Source organism: Taudactylus pleione, unplaced genomic scaffold (assembly GCF_031769625.1).
Source record: "Taudactylus pleione unplaced genomic scaffold, aTauple2 ptg000026l, whole genome shotgun sequence".
NCBI classification, from domain to species: domain Eukaryota; kingdom Metazoa; phylum Chordata; class Amphibia; order Anura; family Myobatrachidae; genus Taudactylus; species Taudactylus pleione.
The window spans coordinates 34,018,037-34,039,767 of NW_028284428.1; the positions used below are offsets into that span (position 1 = coordinate 34,018,037).

A 21,731-nucleotide genomic window follows, 5' to 3' on the forward strand; every position below is an offset into this window, starting at 1 on the left:
CTGTATAAGGGGTTCCTGATCATATAGCCCATACCTATATAATTATATGACTTCATTTCAAATATGTAAATTCAAGATATGTGTTAAATTCGAGATGTGCAGGATCAGTTCGGTTTGGATTTTCCCGCCAAGTTCATATTTTTCCTGCCAAAAATCGGGTCTCAGAAAGAGGCAAAACGTCATCTTTCATGGATAAACATCATCTTTCATGGACTTTTGTCCATGAAAGATGGCGTTTTGCCTCTTTCTGAGAGCCGATTTTTAGCTGGAAAAATCTGAACTTGGCGGGAAATCCGAACCAAGCCTACACATCTCTAATTAAAATATAAGTAAGCAAAGATGTAAAATGAAACAATGTATACACATCAGCACTAGTGTTTTTCTGCTACCTATATATAATATACACATATATACTATCTTAATTATTAATATAATTATTGTGTATAGTGCCTCCCACGTAAATCAATATATTTTTAGATAGAGGTCTTCCTTTTTAGTCTTCTGAACTGCTTAAAGTTTGCTATAGTTACACCTTTTTTTAAGTGTTGCAGAATGTAATTTAAATATCATGTTATTTTTGTACATAAGAAGCCATTTACAACTTACACAACTACGTGGAACAAATATCGGTGCTGCTGGAGTTGAAAAATATATACATAATACCCAATATTGTTTTGTCTACTTTCAGCTTCTTCTCTAAACTCACGGTGTCTCTTCAGCCTCCTACTTCAGATCTATCCTGTAGTCTTTCCGAGCCCCTGAGGTACTATTTCTTGTTTTCTAAATACTTTTATAATACTATACTGGTTTATCAGTCACACATGCCATTTACCTACTTTTAAATGTGGTTCTACCTTACTGATTTATGCACACCCTCCTGCCACTTATACTAAACTCATTGGTGTGGTTTTTTTGTCTTTCCTTATTGTTTTTCACCAATGTCTTTCTATCATGCAGGAAGAGCTGCTTATTTCTATTGACATTTGATATGACAATATAATGTGCTGATATTTGTCTTATCTATAACAAATAGCTTCTTGTACTGCCATGTTCCTCCAATTGTCAGTATTGTAACATGCTCCTCTTAGTAGTTGCCTGCATAGACATTTCTCTAATTTTAATGACATTGACCGATATGCCTACTTATTATCAGGGTGTAGTTGGTAGTATTGGGGCATTCCTACAAATACTGCTTGAGATGCAGGCTGATAAATACACCAACAATATAACAACAATCAAAGGGGTCAATCAAATTCCACGTGAAGGGAGCAAGTTGCCATTGCAACGGTGTTAAAACGCCGGCGACGGCACCGCATCTCACACCCCTTGTGGCCAGCTCCGAGCCCGAATTTGCATAATTTTGCTGAGTCCGTTGTCATTGTCGCAATGACTCGCACCTGCGAGTACATCTCGTGGAATTGGATTGATCCCTAAGGGTTATATTGACATCTGGTAGCCAGGAGTACTGAAGAGATTGGCCAGTGGATATGTGCTATAACTTCTACACATGCCACAGTCACATGCTAAAAATGTCACTTGTTCACACCACTTCATCCTCACTATTATGGGTAAGCATAGTGTCATATGTTACTGTATGATCACATCCAGTAGTTTAGTCATATTGGAAAAGTAATGTTTAACTAGGTCTTTATAAAGTGACTAAGAATTGTAATATTATATCCAACAGTCATGTTGAGAGATGTTATCAATTTCCATTTATGTATAGTATGTATTATGATAATATTTAGTTATCTTGTCTCATTTTATTTATACAGTGTAGTTGAAGTTTACTATTTTCAAATGTCACTTAACAGAGCCATTTTTAACTAGACTCTTTGGTGCCCTGTGCCAGAAAGAGTATTGGCGCCCCCCCCCCCATTTTTAAAATAGGGACACGCACACCCGAGAAAGGGCCATGGCCTCATGGGGAAGGGCCAAGGAAGAGATAGGAGAGACCAGGAGATGCTGGGGTTAAAAGAAGAGGAAGCTACAAGTGAGAATGATAAGAAACAAAAATTTGACAGCCCCAAACAGCGCCCCCTGCCTTGCTGTGCCCTGTGCCATGGCACTGGTCGCACTACCCTAGTTAAGGCCCTGTCGCTTAAGGCCCCTACACACTAGACGGTATTTTTAATGATTTGGTCGATTCCGGAGCATTGGAACTACAAATTGTTAAAGTCATCAATATGTACGCACTATGCATGCTCCCACGGTGTCGTACGTCGCATCTTCAGATCTTTTGTACATGCAGGAAGATCTGTCAGTCTCTGTAAAGATTCCCCTCAGATCGTGCAGTGTGTACGCTCTACCGAACGACCAGGCGATATGGTTACATTATATAATTCATAGGGGGAGGGGCCCTAGATTGCACACCCTAAGCACAATGTGAGGTGCTATTTGCTGAGACTTGTAGTGCTGCAAGCAAAAAAAAAGACAGATGCAAGTGCACACTCTAACTATGCTGAACCTAATAATAATACTTCTAAATAGCATCCAAGAGTTTCTTAGCATAATAATACATACATTATATAATACATACATTATATAATTAATGATCTAACCACCAAACGATGCAAGATATATCGTTTGTTAGATTGCACCGTGTGTATGCACTAGATCGTTTGCCGGGGAGTTCAAGGGAAATCATTGACGACATTGCATCGTTTTCAAGTCGTACCGAGTTTAGGAAATGTATATTGTTGCAAACAGCTTGTATTGAGTGACCGTTCTTTTTGGATGGCCAGTGTATAAATGGATCCTCTTCTTGTGATTATGCAGCAAGGGCACCTTCTCCAGGGTTACTTTAAAATTAAAGAGCCGTTCTCTGCTGGCTAGTACTGTATACTGTGGAAGTGCCTACTGTACAAAGCTCCTACATGACAAATAATTTATAAAGTAAACCCTGATGTGGAGATGTTAATATAATGTGTTACACCTTTGATTTCTGAAATGACCAGACCATACCCTAAGATATCCAAGAGCGCAGACTGGAAGACGATGGGTGTGATATTTTTACAGCAGGAGTCATGGGAAGAGTGATGCGTGTTGCCGATATTGAATTGTGTGCGAACCACAGGAATCGTAAAAGATCCTAGGAATGTCCCAGGAATGAATCTAGTTTCTTACGTTGTCATACAATGTAATGCAATAATATCCAGAGTTTATGTCTTGGTTATGTCTGTTTCAAGTAAGAAATGGTGGCTATCAATAAATGAACTTGCAAGTGTGTCCCAGCAACTATATAACTCTTAGGGGTACATTTACTAAAGTGCGGGTTTTTAGAAGTGGAGATGTTGCCCATAGCAACCAATCACATTCTAGCTATTATCTTCTAGAAGGTGCTAGATAAATGTTATGTAGAATTTTATTGGTTGCTATGGGCAACATCTCCACTTCTAAAAACCCGCACTTTAGTAAATATCCCCCTAAGAGTTATATAGTTGCTATATAAATATACCCCTTTGAGAGATATTGGCCCTCATTCAGAGGCGCTCGTTCTGAATGAGGGCGGCCGCTTGTTTTTTTTAGTGCATCCTCCTGGTCGCTAGCTTTAGCGACCGACCAGGGTGATGATCGCAATGGTCAAGACCATCGCGACCATCAGGGCTTGTGATGAGACCCTAAGGTTGGGTCTCAGCAACCGCAAGCCCCAGGGAACTTCCTGCTCTGATCGAGCAGGAAGCTCCCCACTTGCGTGCACAGGGCCTTAACATCGACCGGGTTGCGAGCGCTCAGCGCTTGCGATCGGGTTTGACTGAGACCCTTTGGGTGCTCTCATTTACAACAATTCCATTTTTGGCTGGAAGATACAGAAGATTTAGTTACTGTTAATTCTGTAGTAATGGTGTGTATTTCTAGCTTCTCACAACTGTCTCGGGATATTAAAACGTATTTGTATATGTTTAATCCTTTCTGAAAATACTTGAAAGGCACTCTAAAAATTAGGTTTGTTTGTAGCAAGATGACATGCAATGATTCTATGTTAGTTGGGAAGATCTTAATCTTATGCCGGAAAGTTATCAGAGAATTTAAAATACCCTTCAGCATGGCAGGTTTTGGGTCTGTATTCCTGTAGTACGATGTCTCTAGAGGAACGATATGTCCTTACAAGCTACAGTGTAGTTTATTGGCTATGTATCAAATATTTGCATTTATATTTTTAGTATCTGTTGAAACAGCTGTTTTTCATTCAAATACGCATCAATGTATTGCTGTCTGTGGTTGACATACTCTCAAAAACATACTCTTCTAATTTTAAAGCTTATTAAGCAGATTTGCACTAAAATGTAATCATTAAGTTATTAATTTTACAGCTATGTGTCAAATTTCTTTTTATACGTAATACCAATGTGACAGTGATACTAGAACATACCAATGTATATCAATATACTTTGCAATTCCCTATGTTATATCTGTTTTTCCAGTCCCTAAAGCATTAACAAATATGTATAGGGAATGTGGTCAATTTACAAAGCAGAAATTGCGCTCATGCATTAGACGTAGGAGGCATTGCAATGATTTATTATTAATCAGGTACTGTGAAATGTAATTTTAATTACTTCAAATGTTTCTTCTCATTCTCTAGTACATACTGTACTCAAACTTTCTCTCTCTCTCTATGCAGATATATATATATATATATATATATATATATATATATAGTCAGGTGCATAAATATTGGGACATTGACAGAATCTTCATATTTTGGCCTCTATTCACCACCACAATTGCTTTGAAATGAAACAAACAAGATGTGCTTTAACTGCAGACTTTCAGATTTAATTTGCGGGTAATTAAATCCAAATCAGGTGAACGGTCTAGGAATTACAACGGTTTCTATATGTGCCTCCCACTTTTTAGAGGGCCAAAAGTAATGGGACAAACTAAACAATCCTAAATCTAATCTTTTCACTTTTTAATACTTTGTTGCAAATCCTTTGCAGGCAATTACAGCCTAAAGTCTGGAATGCATAGACATCACCAGACGCTGGGTTTCATCCCTGGTGATGCTCTGCCAGGCCTCTACTGCAAATGTCTTCAGTTCCTGCTTGTTCTTGGGGCATTTTCCTTTCAGTTTTGTCTTCATCAAGTGAAATGCATGCTCAATCGGATTCAGGTCAGGGGATTGACTTGGCCATTGCATAACATTCCACTTTTTAGCCTTAAAAAACTCTTTGGTTGCTTTTGCAATATGCTTCGGGTCATTATCCATCTGAACTGTGAAGCGCCGTCCAATGAGTTCTGAAGCATTTGACTGAATATGAGCATATAATATTGCCCGAAACACTTCAGAATTCATTCTGCTGCTTTTGTCAGCAGTCACATCATCAATAAATAAAAGGGAACCAGTTCCATTGGCAGCCATACATGCCCACGCCATGACACTACCACCACCATGCTTCACTGATGAGGTGGTATGTTTTGGATCATGAGCAGTTCCTTTCCTTCTCTTCTCTTCCCATCACTCTGGTACAAGTTGATCTTTGTCTCATCTGTCCATAGGATGTTGTTACAGAACTGTAATGGCTTTTTTAGATGTTGTTTGGCACTCTTATCTGGTCTTCCTGTTTTTCAGGCTCACCAATGGTTTACATCTTGTGGTGAACCCTCTATATTCATTCTTGTGAAGTCTTCCCTTGATTGTTGACTTTGACACATATACACCTACCTCCTGGAGAGTGTTCTTGATTTGGCCAACTGTTGTGAAGGGGTTTTTCTTCACCAGGGAAATAATTGTTCTGTCATCCACCACAGTTGTTTTCCGTGGTCTTCCGGGTCTTTTGGTGTTGCTGAGCTCTCCGGTTCGTTCTTTCTTTTTAAGAATGTTCCAAACAGTTGATTTGGCCACACCTAATGTTTTTGCTATCTCTCTGATGGGTTTGTTTCGATTTTTCAGTCTAATGATGGCTTGCTTCACTGATAGTGACAGCTCTTTGGATCTCATATTGAGAGTCGACATCAACTGATTCCAAATGCAAATGTCACACCTAGAATCAACTCCAGACCTTTTACCTGCTTAATTGATAATGAAATAACGAGGGAATAGGCCACACCTGTCCATGAAATAGCTTTTGAGTTGATAGTCCCATTACTTTTGGCCCCTTAAAAAGTGGGAGGCACATATAGAAACCGTTGTAATTCCTACACCGTTCACCTGATTTGGATGTAATTACCCTCAACTATAATCTGAAAGTCTGCAGTTAAAGCACATCTTGTTTGTTTCATTTCAAAGCCATTGTGGTGGTGAATACAGGCCAAAATATGAAAATTCTGTCAATGTCCCAATATTTATGCACCTGTGTGTGTAGATATATATAACATCCGACGTTCCCGTTACTCTATGAGTAGTGGATAAAGTTTTAATATGCAGTAAAAGAAGAAATGGCGGCACTCCAGGCGACTTTTTCATGATGCACTGCCGTCAAATCTTCTTTTCCTATATACAGCCATGGCCAAAAGTTTTGAGAATGGCACAAGTATTGGTTTTCACAGTTTGCTGCTTCCGTGTGTTTAGACCATTTTGTCAGATGTTAGTATGGTATACTGAAGTAAAATTACAAGCATTTCATAAGTTTCAAAGACTTTTATTAACAACTACATTAAGTTTATGCAAAGAGTCAATATTTGCAGTGTTGACCCTTCTTTTTCAAGACCTCTGCAATTCGCCCTGGCATGCTGTCAATCAACTTCTGGGCCACATACTGACTGATGGCCGCCCATTCTTGCCTATTCAATGCTTGGAGTTTGTCAGAATTTGTAGGTTTTTGTTTGTCCACCTGCCTTTTGAGGATTGACCACAAGTTCTCAATGGGATTAAGGTCTGTGGAGTTTCCTGGCCATGGACTCAAATTTTAGATGTTTTGTTCCCCGAGCCACTTACAGTAGTTATTACTTTTGCCTTATAGCAAGGTGCTCCATCATGCTGGAAAAGGTATTGTTCATCACCAAACTGTTCTTGGATGGTTGGGAGAAATTGCTCTTGGAGGATGTTTTGGTACCATTCTTTATTCATGGCTGTGTTCTTAGGCAAAATTGTGAGTGATCCCACTCCCTTGGCCGAGAAGCAACCCCACACATGAATGTTCTCAGGATGCTTTACTGTTGGCACTAAAATTATGCCACACCAGGCAGACGTAGAGGATTCTCTGAATAGATTCTTTCTAAAGCTATACAGATTCTACCATAGGAATGAACACAACTCTTCTCTTTCAGTCCACTTGTCTTATCAAACTATATATATATATACAGCTCCAAAAGTCATGGGATAGTAGTATGTAAAGATAATAGTAGGTGGCATCACCGTACTGTAATGTATAGGAAATACCCAGACCTGCATCAGTTGTAATCTGACATCATGTGAGTCAGTTTGAACACCGGCTAGGCTGCTCATGGCAAGGCACCTTGAATTATCTGAGTTTGAATGGGGCATGGTAGTGGATGCCCAATGGATGGGCACTAGGAATACCTCATGAAAGGCATTACCCACCATGGACAGCGCAGTGGCCGACCAGCAGTGCTTAATGATCATGACCAGTGGTGCCTGGACAGAATTGTCTGTGGTAACAGACAAGCGACAATCACATCCACATTCAATGCAGGAGGTACCAGACGCATATCCAGCAGGTCATTGCAAAGCTCTTTAGCTTCCATGGGAGAAGAAGACCCACCAGGGTGCCCTTGTTAACAGTACAACACCGGACACAGCATCTCCCCAGGGCTTGTAACGTCGCTAATTGGACCCTGTAGGACATGTGGCATGGTCTGATGAGTCACGGTTCCAATTGTTTCATGTGAATGGTCGGCTTTTGATGTGGCGCAGTCTCCATGAGGCAATGGACGTTAGTCACAAGGCACCATGCAGGCTGGTGGTGGTTCCATAATGGTGTGGGTTATGTTTACGTGGCTGGGTTTGCTGGTCCGTCTGAACATGTCATTGACCAGTAACCGCTATGTTGCATTGCCTGATGACCATTTGCAGCCCTTCATGGACTTCATGTGCCCCCATAACGATGGAATATTCCAGCAGAATGAATCTCTGTGTCATCGTTCCCAAGGTGTCCAGAATTGGTTCAAGGAGCATCCTGGATAGTTCAGGCAAATGATGTGGCCACCACATTCGCCCGACATGAACCCAATCAATATTTATCCAACGTGGTGGAGAGGTCCATGCACACTCCTGCACCTACAAATATCAGGGAGCTATTGATCCAGATGGCATGGATCAACATCTCTCTAGAGATCTTCTGTCCACTTATGGAATCTATGCCACGTCGAGTTGCTGCTCTTCACCAGACTAGATAGGGTTCTAGACGATACTAGGCATCTATCCCATGACTTTTGGCACTTCAGTGTAAATATGTACAGTATATTATACATTTTATTCTGGAGCAGTGAAAACATTTTATCTGGAATGACAAATCACATATCTGGCTTCCTGCCCAAATGCCTATTTTATTTATTTTGTAAATTTTTGGAGGAATCTGAGGCTGTTTTTTTTTTATATTTATTGCCGCATTATGAATAGATGTTGTGTGCATGCGCACGGCATCTATTCACTCTTTGCTCACTGTCTCCCCCGCACACCTGGGGGCACTGCTACCTGCTGGGGGTGGTGTGTGACGGCAGCAGCACCGGGGGAGGTGGGATGCAGCTGACCCGTCTGTGTCAGGATGTGATTAGCAGAGGCATTTTAGGGTTTTAAAATTGGGCAGGGTGTGGTACCCCGCTGAAACAGCCTAGCAGGAATGCTAGTTGTAAGAGATTTGTTTAGAGGAGTTAGGTGAACCTCTGTTATGAAACAGCAGCATGGTTTTTCAGAGCACCAGAATAATTCCCTATGTCATTATAACTATAGGACTATCGTTCCCAGATATCCATATGTTCCAGGGTAGCTTGGTAACTTTTCAAAGTTGTAATGAAAATATTTAATTGCTTAAGACTGTTACCTGCATAACCTGTTTGGATGGGTGCCGTGGAAGCCTTTAGACATGAGTTAACAATGCTTCATTGTGTTTTCTTAAAATATTAAGGTTATTTAGTTAAGTATTATTCTTATTTGCTACTGTAAGGCTTTTATGAAACACTGTCTAAACTTTTACAAAATTTTCTGTCAGCTTTAACTGCTATTCAATGTGCCGTAATTTCATAAAGCTTAATTGTATTTATATTTCATTACAGGATCGTGGAAACAGGGGACAGTAGAGATCTAACAGCTGTAAAAGAGGACATTGCATATGATAACAAATGGAAGGTGGCCAGTACACCTGTATCTGAAGTGCCAGATGCATTAAATGTATTTCAACAAAGCAGAACGAGATCAGGAACACTGCCTAGTGATTACAGATTTGTAAATGAAAATGTGAGATTAGGGAACAGAGATATTGGCTATTCAGCTGTCCCTATTTCAGAAACTCCGTCTGGCAGCAAGATTTCCTTACAGTCAGAAGAAGGATATCGGAGGCAAGACCCAGCACCCGCAAGTAGGAAACGTGGACCAGCTCCCCAAAGACCACCCCCTCCCAAACTAGACAAATACTGGCGGCTGAGCGGCTCTACTTCTTCTCTGGCTGCGTCAACAGAATCTTTACTTACAGCAGCACAAGGGAAGACTGCCCTGACTCAGTCCCCTAGCACCCTAAATTTACGTAAACCTCAGACAACACCTGCCCACAGCCCAGGGGTGCCTTCAGATAAACATTTACATGTTCCTTTGCAAATTCATCAACTTTCTGGGTCATCAGAGAATGTCAGCCAGTTCCTAGACAAAAAGAACATTAGTACCGAGACTGAAGTGTCCTCAAAGCCTTATCTGCAAAAGCCTGCGATGGAACCATCACGGTCACCTTCTCCTCAATTTGCTCCTCAAAAGCTTACAGATAAACCTCCGCTTCTGGTTCAGGATGACAACAAGGCCAGGTAGTAATGTTCCAATTAGCGAGCTAAATATAAAGGATTTCCTTTTTTTCATGTTTTAAAGTATGGTTCTTTTATTAGGAATTGTTTGTTTCTGATTCTCTTTATATATCAGATGTCACCTATTTTTTTATGATTTATGTTTTGTACAAATTACCTGTTTGGGTGTAAACACAGGTTTGCCAAGCTGGAGAATACCTAAATCACTGTCTCAATCTGACTATTTTTAGAACAAGATTAAGGGACATCCACTTGTTTTCCAACATGGCTAATGGTGCCCACAAATGCAGCAATCCTGATAGCCATTAAGATGACTTCAATACAAAATGTCAGTCAAGATATTTGTTTTAGTTGAGCTTCTCTCCATCTAGAAGTACAGTAGGGTTTACATCCTGGGATGCCAGCTGATCAGGAGATACAGTAATGGCACACCCACACCTTTGCTTCTGCACTCACTAGATTTTCAAGGCTTAATTGTCTGGAAAACTTTCAATATAATTGAAACTGAACCATGATGTTTATAGCTACTCAGCACATAAACTGTGGCAACATTCACAATTCTTCAGGCTGGTGAGTACAGTGACCACAGGCACTAGGAGCAGGAGAGGAGTGAATACCTCCCAAACAGGGGTTGGCCCTCTATATGTTTCTTTACTTGAGCAACAGTGTATGAGAGGAGACATCTGTAGGTATAGACTCCAGGGCAATAGTCCTGCGGTCACTAAATTGTTGTAAAGCAGTTTTCCCACAAAGTATCTGTAACGCTGGGTACACACTGGAGCAATATCGGCCCAATTTGTCCAAATTAGAACGAAAAATCAGGCATATCATACAGTGCAGTGGCGTAACTAGGGTATTTGGAGCCCAGGGCAAATTTGAAAATGGAGACACCCCCTCCTCCCCTACTATGTGCGCATGCCGCAAAAAAATGGGCGTGGTCACAAGGGGCGTGGCCACTAAAAATGGGGCGTGACAACATGACACACCCCTTTCTTGTCACTGGGAACATTTCTTTCCATTTGCACCTTAATGCAGTGCCCCTTATACAGTCCCCCCTATGAAGTGCCCCTAGTAGTGGTTCCCATTATGCAGGTCTCCAGTAGTACCCCTTATATATAGTACCCCCAGTATACAATGCCCCCAGTAGTGCTCCCTCTTATGCAGGCCCCCAGTAGTCCTCTTATGCAGGCCCCCAGTAGTTCCCCTTATACAGTACCCCCAGTAGTGGTCCCCCTTATTCAGCCCCCGATTAGTTACCCTTATACAGGCCCCCCAGTAGTGATCCCCCATATGCAGTGCCCCTTACACAGTTCCCCCTGTAGTAGTCCCCCTTATGCAGCCTGCCATTAATTCCCCTTATACAGTGCCCCCAGTAGTGATCCCCCATATGCAGTGCCCTTTATACAGTGCCTCCAGGAGTGATCCCCCCTTATGCAGGCCCCCAGTAGTGCCCCTTATGCAGGCCCCCAGTAGTTATCCCCCCTATGCAGTGCCCCCTGTAGTGGGTCTCCCTTTTCAGTGCCCCCTGTAGTGGTTCGCCCTTTTCAGTGCCACCTGTAGTGGCACTGAAAAGTGCCCCCCAGTAGTAAGCCCCTTATATAGTGCCCCATTAGGAGTCCCCCTTGATGCAGTGCCCCAGTAGTAGCTCCCCCCCCAATAGTGGTCCCTCCCAATGCAGTGCCCCCAGTAGTAGTCCCCCCTATACAGTGCCCTTTATATAGTGGCTGGCCCCAGTAGGAGTCCCCCTTGATGCAGTGCCCCCTGTAGTAGTCCCCAGTAGTGGTCCCCCCCCCAGTGCAATGCCCCCAGTAATATCCCCCCCAGTAGTAGTCCCCAGTAGTGGTCCCCTCCCAATGCAGTGCATCCATCCCCAGTAGTAGTCCCCAGTAGTGGTCCCCCCCCCCCCAATGCAGTGCCCGATAAATATACACGGAAATGAAACAATAAATAAAAGAAAAATTCTTACCTGAATCCACGCTCCCGCCACCGCCGTCCGCACGTCAGTCCTCCCCCGCTGGCGCGCTCTGCATTATGGGATCATGACGTCTCTCCCATTACCCACTGCAGGAGCCGGAAGGAAGCCCGGCTCTTGCAGTGGGCGCTGCGGCTGCAGCAGTCAATGAGAGTCTATCTGACTCTCATTGGCTGCTGTTTAACACACACATCCCCGCCAGCGCTGGCGGTGATGTGTGTGCAGCAGCCAATGAGAGTCTGTCTGACTTTCATTGGCTGCTGATTCACACACACATCGCTGCCGGACGGCGGTGATGTGTGTGCAGTAGCAGTAGTAGCCAATGAGAGTCATCTGACTCTCATTGGCTGCTGGTTAACATACACATCGCTGGCGGCGATGTGTGTGTTAGCACAGCCTGAGCCCGCCTGCCTGCTGCCCTCCTCCTGGTGCTATTGGGCAAGCGCTCAGGGGTAGGGAAGGGGCTCAGCTGTGCAGCACAGGACAGGCGCTGGGAAGCCTAGTGCCGGTCCAGCTTAAGGCATGGCATTGGCATTGTTTTATCAGCAAGAATGAAGCTCTGTCAGCATTGATTGTTTAGAGCTAGTTTTCTCATTCATATTTCATCAAAGAAAAAACTACAAAAAGAAAAAGACAGATTTTGTAGATGATATTCAATTATTACCAAAATGTTTATACATATTAATATTGCTGCTGCTCCTCAACTGCAATATTATTTATGTTTTAAAGGTTAGATTATTTATTTCCCTAAAAGTATCCATGTGACTGTTATAGTGACACATGAAGCCTCATTTTACAAACTGGTAGGAAATTAGGTGTGAACAGTGTATTGTTTTTCTATCAGAAGGTATAAAACATTGGATTGGTGCATTCTGTTACTTATCTAAAAGAGGAGCAAATTTAACACATGTTGGAATCTCCTGTCTGTGTAAATATAACGTGTTACTTGGTCACTGCTACACAAGTATATTCTTTTCTTGTAGTGGAAAAGATGTATTGTTCCAAAGCTATAGGTTACATGTGCATAGATGTGTAGTAGTTCCCAAACTTTTTCAGGCACCCTTAGGGTCTCCATCACCCCTAAGCCAAAATAATTACAGAGCAGTACCGTTTGTTAGGCAGTTGGGTAAAAATAAGTATTTAAAAAAGAAAGAGAAAAACTCTGCTATTCTTAACCATTGCCCCCTCCACATCTCTCCCTTTGCCCCCTCCATGTCTCTCCCTTTGCCCCCTCCATGTCTCTCTCTTTGCCCCCTCCATGTCTCTCCCTTTGCCCCCCTACATATCTCTCCCTTTGCCCCCCTTCATGTCCATCCCTTACTTACCTTTAGTTTAGACTGTCAGCACCGTTCTGCAGCATCGCTCCTCAGATCAGACTTGGGATGGATATCGATGGTCGATGTTTGCTGACCATCAATGTTTTTCTTGTGATGGTAGTGTTTTTACCATTCGATGGCGGCATTCCGATGTTTGCTGTCATTGAATGGTAATGATTTCATGTTGTTGTGATGGTTACTTTTTTTTTGTTTGTTTAATGCTGAGAGCTGCGCTGTCCCTTACTGCAGCTCTCAGCATCGGGCATCTTGTCCCAGAAGCTGCTCCAGGCCCGCCCTCTATCCCACCCTGTCTCGCCCCCAGTCCCGTCCCCTGCCAGCCGTGCTATAGGACTCTTGCGCATGCAGGGTCTTTTGCGCATGTGCAAATCAAATATTTTTTTCAGAAAATAATTTTGATGTGATGGCTAATTACCATCACATCAAAAGTTTTGTTGGTGGAAGCCCAGTCATCATTTGACGGTGGGCTTCCAATGTCCATCCCTAGATCAGACACTTCGTGTATGATCTCCCACAACGCACTGCATTGTAGGACCCCATTCAGCAACAGACAGCCTCAGGATTCACTGCCTGTTTCTGTACAGTGACAGCTCTCCCCTCACTCATCAAACCCCCCCTTCCCCGCGCCGCCAACCCGTCCCCCACTCGTGCAAAAAAAATATATATATTTTACACAAAATAAAAATATATATTGGCTGGCATCTTTAGGCCACCGGCTGCCGTGACCACAGTTTAGGAACCACTGGCATATGGTCATGTTCATGGTCATTTTGCCAGTAGGTGTCCCCTGTTGCTGCCGGTTGGGACTGTCCTCCTCGTAGACATGGCAACTCATGCTCAAAAATAAGAGTGGTGTATTACAGATTCCTATGTGTTATGTATAACATTTGTTGAAAACAAAAGTAAAATAAGTCTAATCTATTGTTCCACCTTAAAGTGGACTTGTAGGCTACACACAGGGAGACATTTTGTGCACTCAATCAATATACCCTAGAATTACATCAGGCCCCTAGTGATCTGAATAGGCTACATGATTCATTCATACATCAGCTCTTTTATAGCATACTGTATATATTTGTGCACTGCAATGCATAGGCTTACAATGTACTGTTAGTGTATGAACTACAGAGTGACAAGAGGCTAATACCGCAATTAGAATGGTCTCCAGCAACTCTAACTTTGCTGGGGAATGTCCTAATTATTTCCATTGCTTCCTAGTGCTTTCACAGGCTGCATTCTCCCATATAATTGTTAAAGCCCATGAAACAGCTGACTTCCATTGTGCGCTGGAGCACTTTATACTGTCAAAGAACAAGTATGTGCAGAAAAATAGGACTGTGGCACACAGGCTTTAGAAATGCAATGGTTCTGGGTCTTACTAAATGCTATTACATCTCTCCTACTAGTGTCACATTGATATACTATAGGAGATTCTCTGACAATATGGGAGCCCTTCCAGTCATTTTAGCAATAAAAGCCCCAGAATCATCCCCATATGACATTGACTCTTCGTGGCCCAGTCCTCTAGGGCCCTTGTAGTTTTCAAATTCCTAAGCAGACATTTTGTCAAGAAAAGATAACATAATAGATAATTCTGAATTACCATTACTGACCACATCTTCTCAGTGGGCCTTAGCCTTTTGTTGTGTCTGTTTGTTTTGGGCTCAGATTAGTTCTTAAGTGTCAGGATCCACAGTTTAGTTTTGAATTGCTTCACTGGTGCTAGAAATTTTCTATACATTAAAAAGGGTTGGGTAGAGGATGCCAGCGCTTGGGATCCCGGCGGTCAAAATCCCGATGCCTCTAACTTTACCTCCCTGGTGCCTAACCCTAACCTCCCCCCTAGTGCCTAAACCTAACCTCACCCTCCCACACTCTAAATCTAACCCCTACCCCCTTTAGTGTCTAACTCTAACCCTTCCCCTAACCCTGCTATTTACCTTCAGGATGCTGGTAGGCGGTATGCCAGCGCCAGGATTCTGACAGGTGTCTGTATTCCAGCACGGTATTCTAAGCGCCGGCATCCTCACGCTGGGATACTGCCCGCATCCCAACTAAAAATATATTAAAATGCTATATTTGTACAAAATAATATTGAATTGTATATTAACTATCATTTTCAAAGAATCATGCAGGACCACTAATGGATTGAGGAACTTTTTAGGCCCTGGGCCTGACACTGGGCCAGATTCAGAGCCGGATGCTCTGACCAGCGCGCTCGCTCTGAATCAGGCCCTCCTCCATTAAAATGGAGCATCCTCCTGGACGCTCGTATAGCTGTGGGTGACCACCCACAGCATATACGAGCGTCCAAAAAGATGGTCGCGATGGTCAAGACCATCGCGACCATCGGACTTGCGACGGAGACCCTGCGGTAGGGTCTCCCTACCACAAGCCCTGGAGTGATTTTGGCTCTATCAGAGCCAAAATCACTCCCACTAACATCACTAGTGATGTCAGTGGGGCCGGCTTCAGACGGTAGGCGTTCCCATGGATGGGAACGCCTCCGTCTGGCAGGCATGCCCCTGACACGCCCACCAAAGGGGGCGTGCTGTCAATCAACATCGACAGCACGCCCCCTTTGGTGCGAGACCCGGAGCGACAGCTTGGCTGTCGCAGTCCGGGTCTCACGCATGCACACGACGGAGCTCCCTTCGTCGTGCGCATGCGCAGTGGGGAACATCGACCCACTTGCGAGCGTACTGCTGGTTGCGAGTGGGTCTGAATGACCCCCACTGTTTGTTCCCAGCAAAAATGACCATAATAGGGCCTGATTCAGAGTTGGGAATAGAGAGAGAGATAGCACTTAACTGTGTGCCTGTGCAAACGATGTTGCAATGCAAGGGGTGTAAATACATAATTTGTTTTGCATGTAGTGTAAATACTGGCTGCTTTTACATGTAGCCCACAAATACTGCACAACTTTATTATTACTCTACAATTTAGATGTTAGTTTGGACACCTCCCTCCCAAATCTAAATCTCTCTGCACATTTTAAATCTGCCCCACTTACACTGCAACATGGTTTCACCAAGATGATCAGTTAAGAGAGATATCTCACTCTATTCCCAACTCTGAAACAGGCCCATAGTCTTTATGTTGCTGATTAAGTATCTTAGGGTAAAATTGATCAGGGATAGCTGAAGTGTATTGAGTGCCCATATCTGCTCTGTTCTATTAAATAATTTAAGCATACTGTACTTCCTAAATTCAGAACACTGTTGATCAGGGAAGGAGTCATGGTCATCTCATGACGGATGTGACCACCTTGACGTAACTAGCACTTTTGAAGTGTTAGGCTAACTCTTAAGGTGCCTACACACTAGACGACTCGCAAAAGATGCAATGTCGTCAACGATTTCCCTTGAACTCTCCCGGCAACTGCCCTGCACTCCCAGATAAACGATATCTTGCATAAACTGTCCAATTTGACAAATGATCTGCTTTTGCTGTAGGCAAGATCTGAAGATGCGATGTACGACCCGCGGGGACGCGCATCGTTATCGTGGTTAGACACTCACATTTTACACAAGTTGTCGTTCTGACGCCTCGAAATCAGGCAAATCGTGCAAAATATTGTCTAGTGTGTACGCACCTTTACACCCATCCTTGTTACACCCATTTATTGCCTCATGTAGGACATTCCCTCCTGCACGACAATGATGTCCCTCAAACCAGGACTTTCCCACCTAAATGGCGGCAGATGGGAGGTATGAGTAAGTGTAATTGATTCCTGGGTCCCGGCGGGTCGAGGGCGTGTCCTGCCCCCCTCCCCACGGCTGCCGCTGGGCAGACTGCCCGTGCCAATGTCCATTGGCTGTGCAGCATAGCCAATGCGATATGTCTGTGAAAGACGTCGTTCACAGACCTATCGCAGGTACACACTGGTCGACGGGCAGCAGATATATTGACCGGCTAATATATCTGTCAGTGTGTACCCAGCTTAAGTTATATAATATATCTCATAGTGTGTCCTTTGTTTGAACTTTTTGGCTTTTTCAAACTAGTACTTTCTGCAAGTGTATTTTTATAAGGAAACAAAGAAAGTCAACTCTGAAACATGTAGTTTTAGATTTAAGTTATGCTGTTCTGCAATTTTATAGAACGCAAAAACATAGTATTTAGCTCTTACAAGATCTAACTTGTATTTAAGTTCAGCTTGTGGATTCATTTCCAAATCCCCAAAATCTACACAACACTTGCATAAAGCTTGTTTTTATACAAATGTAAAAAATACCCAGTAGAATGAAAAATAAATGAAACACAAACTCTTCTTTTGCTTTACATTTTATTTCCAGAATTGAAAGAGTTATAGACAACACAACAGTGAAGATGGTTCCCATTAAAATAATCCATTCTGAAAGCCATGCAGAGAAGGAAAGCCGGAACAATTTGCTGAGTACCATTGAGCCTCTTGCCTTACCTACCGGTCTTGCCAAAGACCAACTGAAAACTCTCAGTACACCTGAGCAATCCTATTCCCGCTTCTGTGCTTACACGAGATATGGCCCAGACCCAGAAGACCAGTCTAGAGGATTAGAGAGTCAACCAGCCCTGGAACTTGTTGAGAACACACAAGAGAGTGCAATTTCTTCTCTCTCAGCTGTTAACTCCAAGAGTAAAGATTTGGTTTATGCTGACTTAAAATCTGAAGAGTTGATGAGAGAAATTGTAGGAAAAGATAAATCTCTCGCAGACATATTAGGTCCGAATGGCAAGATGATGACCACAATGGACCTTATGGAAGGGATATTTACAAAGGATGAACATCTTCTTGAAGAAGCTCAGCAACGCAGGAAGCTGAATCCAAAAGTCCCATCTCCAAGACCTCCTGATGAAAAGTATGTAGCCACAGATACACATGTTTAGACAGGAATTATTAGGAACATTAAACTTCCATATCAGAAACATTGAAGCTTTAAAAATGACAATAATGATCTATAAATTTAGAATAATGAAACAATTTCAGCTCTTTCTGACGAGAACTAGAATGATGAATCCTATTCAGTGTGTCCACATACAGGAACTTACCTACTATAGAAAACACAGACATAGGGTAAATATATTACAGTGCAGGTTAATAAATATTAAGTTGCTGCCCATAGCAACCAAGTAAATTCTAGCTATAATTTTATAGAATATACCAGGTAATTATTGTGCAGAATCTGATTTCGTCTTAATAAGGTATTGGGTCACTGTAAGCCAGCTTCAGTTGCCTTGGTATAGATTTTTGTGACAACATTCTTCCACAGGTAATTGTCTTTGGTACTTGGTATAATGCAGAGCTTGAGAATGGCTCTTGTACAAATTTCCCAGATATTGATGGCCATCAAGTTTCTATACATAAAGAGGTATTTTTACTAAAGTGCGGGTTTTTATAAGTTGAGATGTTGCCCATAGCAACCAATCAAATTCTAGCTAGTATCTTCTTTAAGTTGCTAGATAAATGTTAAGTAGAATCTGATTTGTTTCTATTATGGGAAACATCTCCACTTCTAAAAACCTGCACTTTAGTAAATATACCCCTAAAGCTGGGTACACACGTAAAGATTTTCTGCCCAACCATCTAACTAGTTGATCGGTTGGAATGAAAATCTATTAAGGTATGAAAGCAAATGACAATCAGCAATTTGCTCCCAAACGCCGGAAAATGGACAAAAACTGTTGTTTGAACAAATTGTTTAGATCAAACATTTAACAAACTTGTCTGACGATCATTTTCATCTGTTTTCTGGCATTTAGGAGCAAATTGCTGATCATCATTTACTCCCATACGTTACCAGATTTTCATTCCAACCAATCAACTAGTTGGATAGTTGGGCAGAAAATCTTTACGTGTGTACACAGCATTAGTCTCTATTTCTCATGACACGTCACTGTAGCTCCTTATACATTATTCCAGAAATCACCCCTGTCTATAAGTGTGTCTCTTCCTGTACCATAGTAAACAAGCTATTAGTCAGCATGGTCTAGCTAGCCTTTGTGTACATGACTCAGCATAAATATCTCCAGGGCTGCCATCAGGAGGGAGTCACACAGAGGGAAAGGGGACTGGCAGAGGCTATAAGCACTGCTAGCATGTGGTTACCCTTTCCACCATAGATCACATGGGTTCAGCTCTGGGTTCTGCCACTAGAAGTTCTCTGTAACCTCTTTCTTATTGTTCCCAATGGTCTGATTTGCTGATATTGTTGGACAAGATACAGTAATCGTGTACGAGTTTCTGTGTCACAGTTTGAGTCGCTTGCGAGTTAAACTGCCGGTGAACTCGAACCTTGTAATGCGATTCTCATTTGAAGTTGCAAGTTATACAGAAGCCTACACAGATCAGTGAGATCCGTGAAGGCTTCTGTGTTACAAAAAAATTGTGAAATGTTAAAAATCCCCCCAAAAAACGATGTAGGGTCCTCCCCTAAATCCACAACCAGCATTGGGCTTTTATGAGCCGGTCCTGGTTGTGAAAATACGGGAGGAAAAAAAGCATAGGGCTCCTCTGTATTTTCATCAACCAGCACCAGGCTCAGTGAGCCAGTCCTGGTTGTGGAAATACAGGGGACAAAATGAGTAGGAGTACCCTGTATTTTCCACAAACAGCACGGAAACACTTTCTAGCTGGGGTGTAAAGCCACAGCCATGGCACCCTTTCACCAAGTCCCCCAGCCAAAGCATTAAACACCTGACCGCTAATCAGCTCATGCCGGGGATCCCTGGGCAGGCTGGGACCCCCCAATAAAGAGGGTTACCGCTCTCCAGGTCACCCCAGGCCTGAACTGATAGCCTGGGGCTATCCCCGACACACCAAGGCGATGGGTGCCAGGTTGTTTGTGTAAAAAATAGATTAAATAATATTGTCTTTTACAGTAGACCTAGAGGTCCCAGCAAGCCTGCCCTGCATGCTGGTACTTGGAGAACCACAAGTATTAGCATGCGGGGCATTAAGGGCCCACTGGTACCTCTAGTATATCTGCAAAAGAAATAATAAAATAAATACAGGACACGGACACCGAAGGTTTCATTATTTTATTTCACATACACTCACTCATTTCACTCTGTGTAACTCGGACCTGCTCAGGTTATACTTGCTAGCCTGAAGCAGTTCTATTATTTTATAAGTTTTAGGTCAGTGATAGTGTGCAAGTTATATACTCGCACTCTATTACATTGGCCGACTTGTATCCTCACAATGGCAAAACATCTGGATGCTTGTTTTGCCATTGCAAGTTGCGTGGGTTAGAAACATGCGAGTTTGCAAGTTCTCACACCCTATTACATAGGGTGAGTTCTAAAAATGTGCGAGTATAACGCTATACACATTTCCAGAAATCGGACCCTATTACATTTGGCCCAAAGGGGTAAATTTACTAAATGGAGAGTTTTTAGAAGTGAATTTGTTGCCCATAGCCTTCAATCAGATTCTACTTAACATTTAACTAGCACCTTCTAGAAGATAATAGCTAGAATCTGATTGGTTGCTATGAGCAACATCTCCACTTCTAAAAACTCTAATTTTAGTAAATTTACCCAAAAGTCTTTATTATACGTGTTGCAGTTACCAATCATTGAACAAAACACGTATTTTACCAAAATAGATTCTTAAAGGGACATTTTCCTCACAATATGTTGAATACAATTTTATTTACTTAAGTGTACATTTGTGCTCTATATGTAGATCATGTTATACTACGTATTCCCTTATTATTGTATTAGCTTTTATTTATACATAGTTATGTGCTCATACACATATTTGTCACCGCAAATACAATAACTATAGGACTGCAGCTATTTCTTAATGGGATTGGGGGTTACTTGATGCAGCGATGAGTTTCTTTGGTGATCCAAATTATTATTTTCATACATGAATATTTAATTATTTTTTTATTTAATTCCAATTGAAGAAAAATGTCCTTGTTTACAAATCATCAATAAATATCTTGTGTTTATCCAACAGAAAAGAGGATCAGAATATGGCAGCCATCTCTCTGACAACCAGTTCTACATACTACAGCACTTCTGCAGCAAAAGCGGAGCTCCTCATTAAAATGAAAGATATGCAAGAGCAGCAGCACATTGAGGAGAGCTCTGAGGATGAGCTGGACCACAACCTGTTTGAGAAAAAGGTAGGTATGAATTGAGCATATATAGAGGATATTTGACCCTAGAGCCCAACCGCCTGACCATAGTTTTAACCGGAGAGGGAGATATTATTGGAGGGGAGTTACCAAATTGGGCCTGTATTGCATGTTGCAATTGCAAAATATCTACATAAATCCGTATTAGGAAAACCAAACTCCTCCAACTGTAACTGCAAAAAAGATTTAAACACAGCACCTTCATATATGTAACCTAAAGAGGATACTCCTTTTTCAATCCAAATATTATCGGAAGAGAATTTAAAAACAAATCCGAGTAGGAGCAGTTAATCCTAAAGGGAGATTCCTCATCACAATCCGCCCAGACACATAGAGTATGAGCAAAACGCCAGACCATAAGGGCCTGTTGAAGACCAGAAAGAG

At 42.3% G+C, this 21,731-nt stretch overlaps 1 protein-coding gene across 2 annotated transcripts in view; it reads left to right on the top strand.

The window, feature by feature from the left end:
* The window catches only part of SHROOM2 (shroom family member 2), a 301,341-nt gene that overhangs the window by 268,041 nt on the left and 11,569 nt on the right, over positions 1-21,731 (top strand). Inside the window, exons 6-9 of one of the 2 annotated variants that reach the window (XM_088451660.1) lie at positions 689-763; positions 9,178-9,915; positions 17,517-18,059; positions 21,167-21,335. In XM_088451660.1, coding sequence (XP_088307786.1) covers positions 689-763; positions 9,178-9,915; positions 17,517-18,059; positions 21,167-21,335 — 1,525 coding nt within the window. The remainder of the gene's footprint in view (positions 1-688; positions 764-9,177; positions 9,916-17,516; positions 18,060-21,166; positions 21,336-21,731) is intronic. The other variant, XM_088451662.1, reaches the window with a different exon arrangement.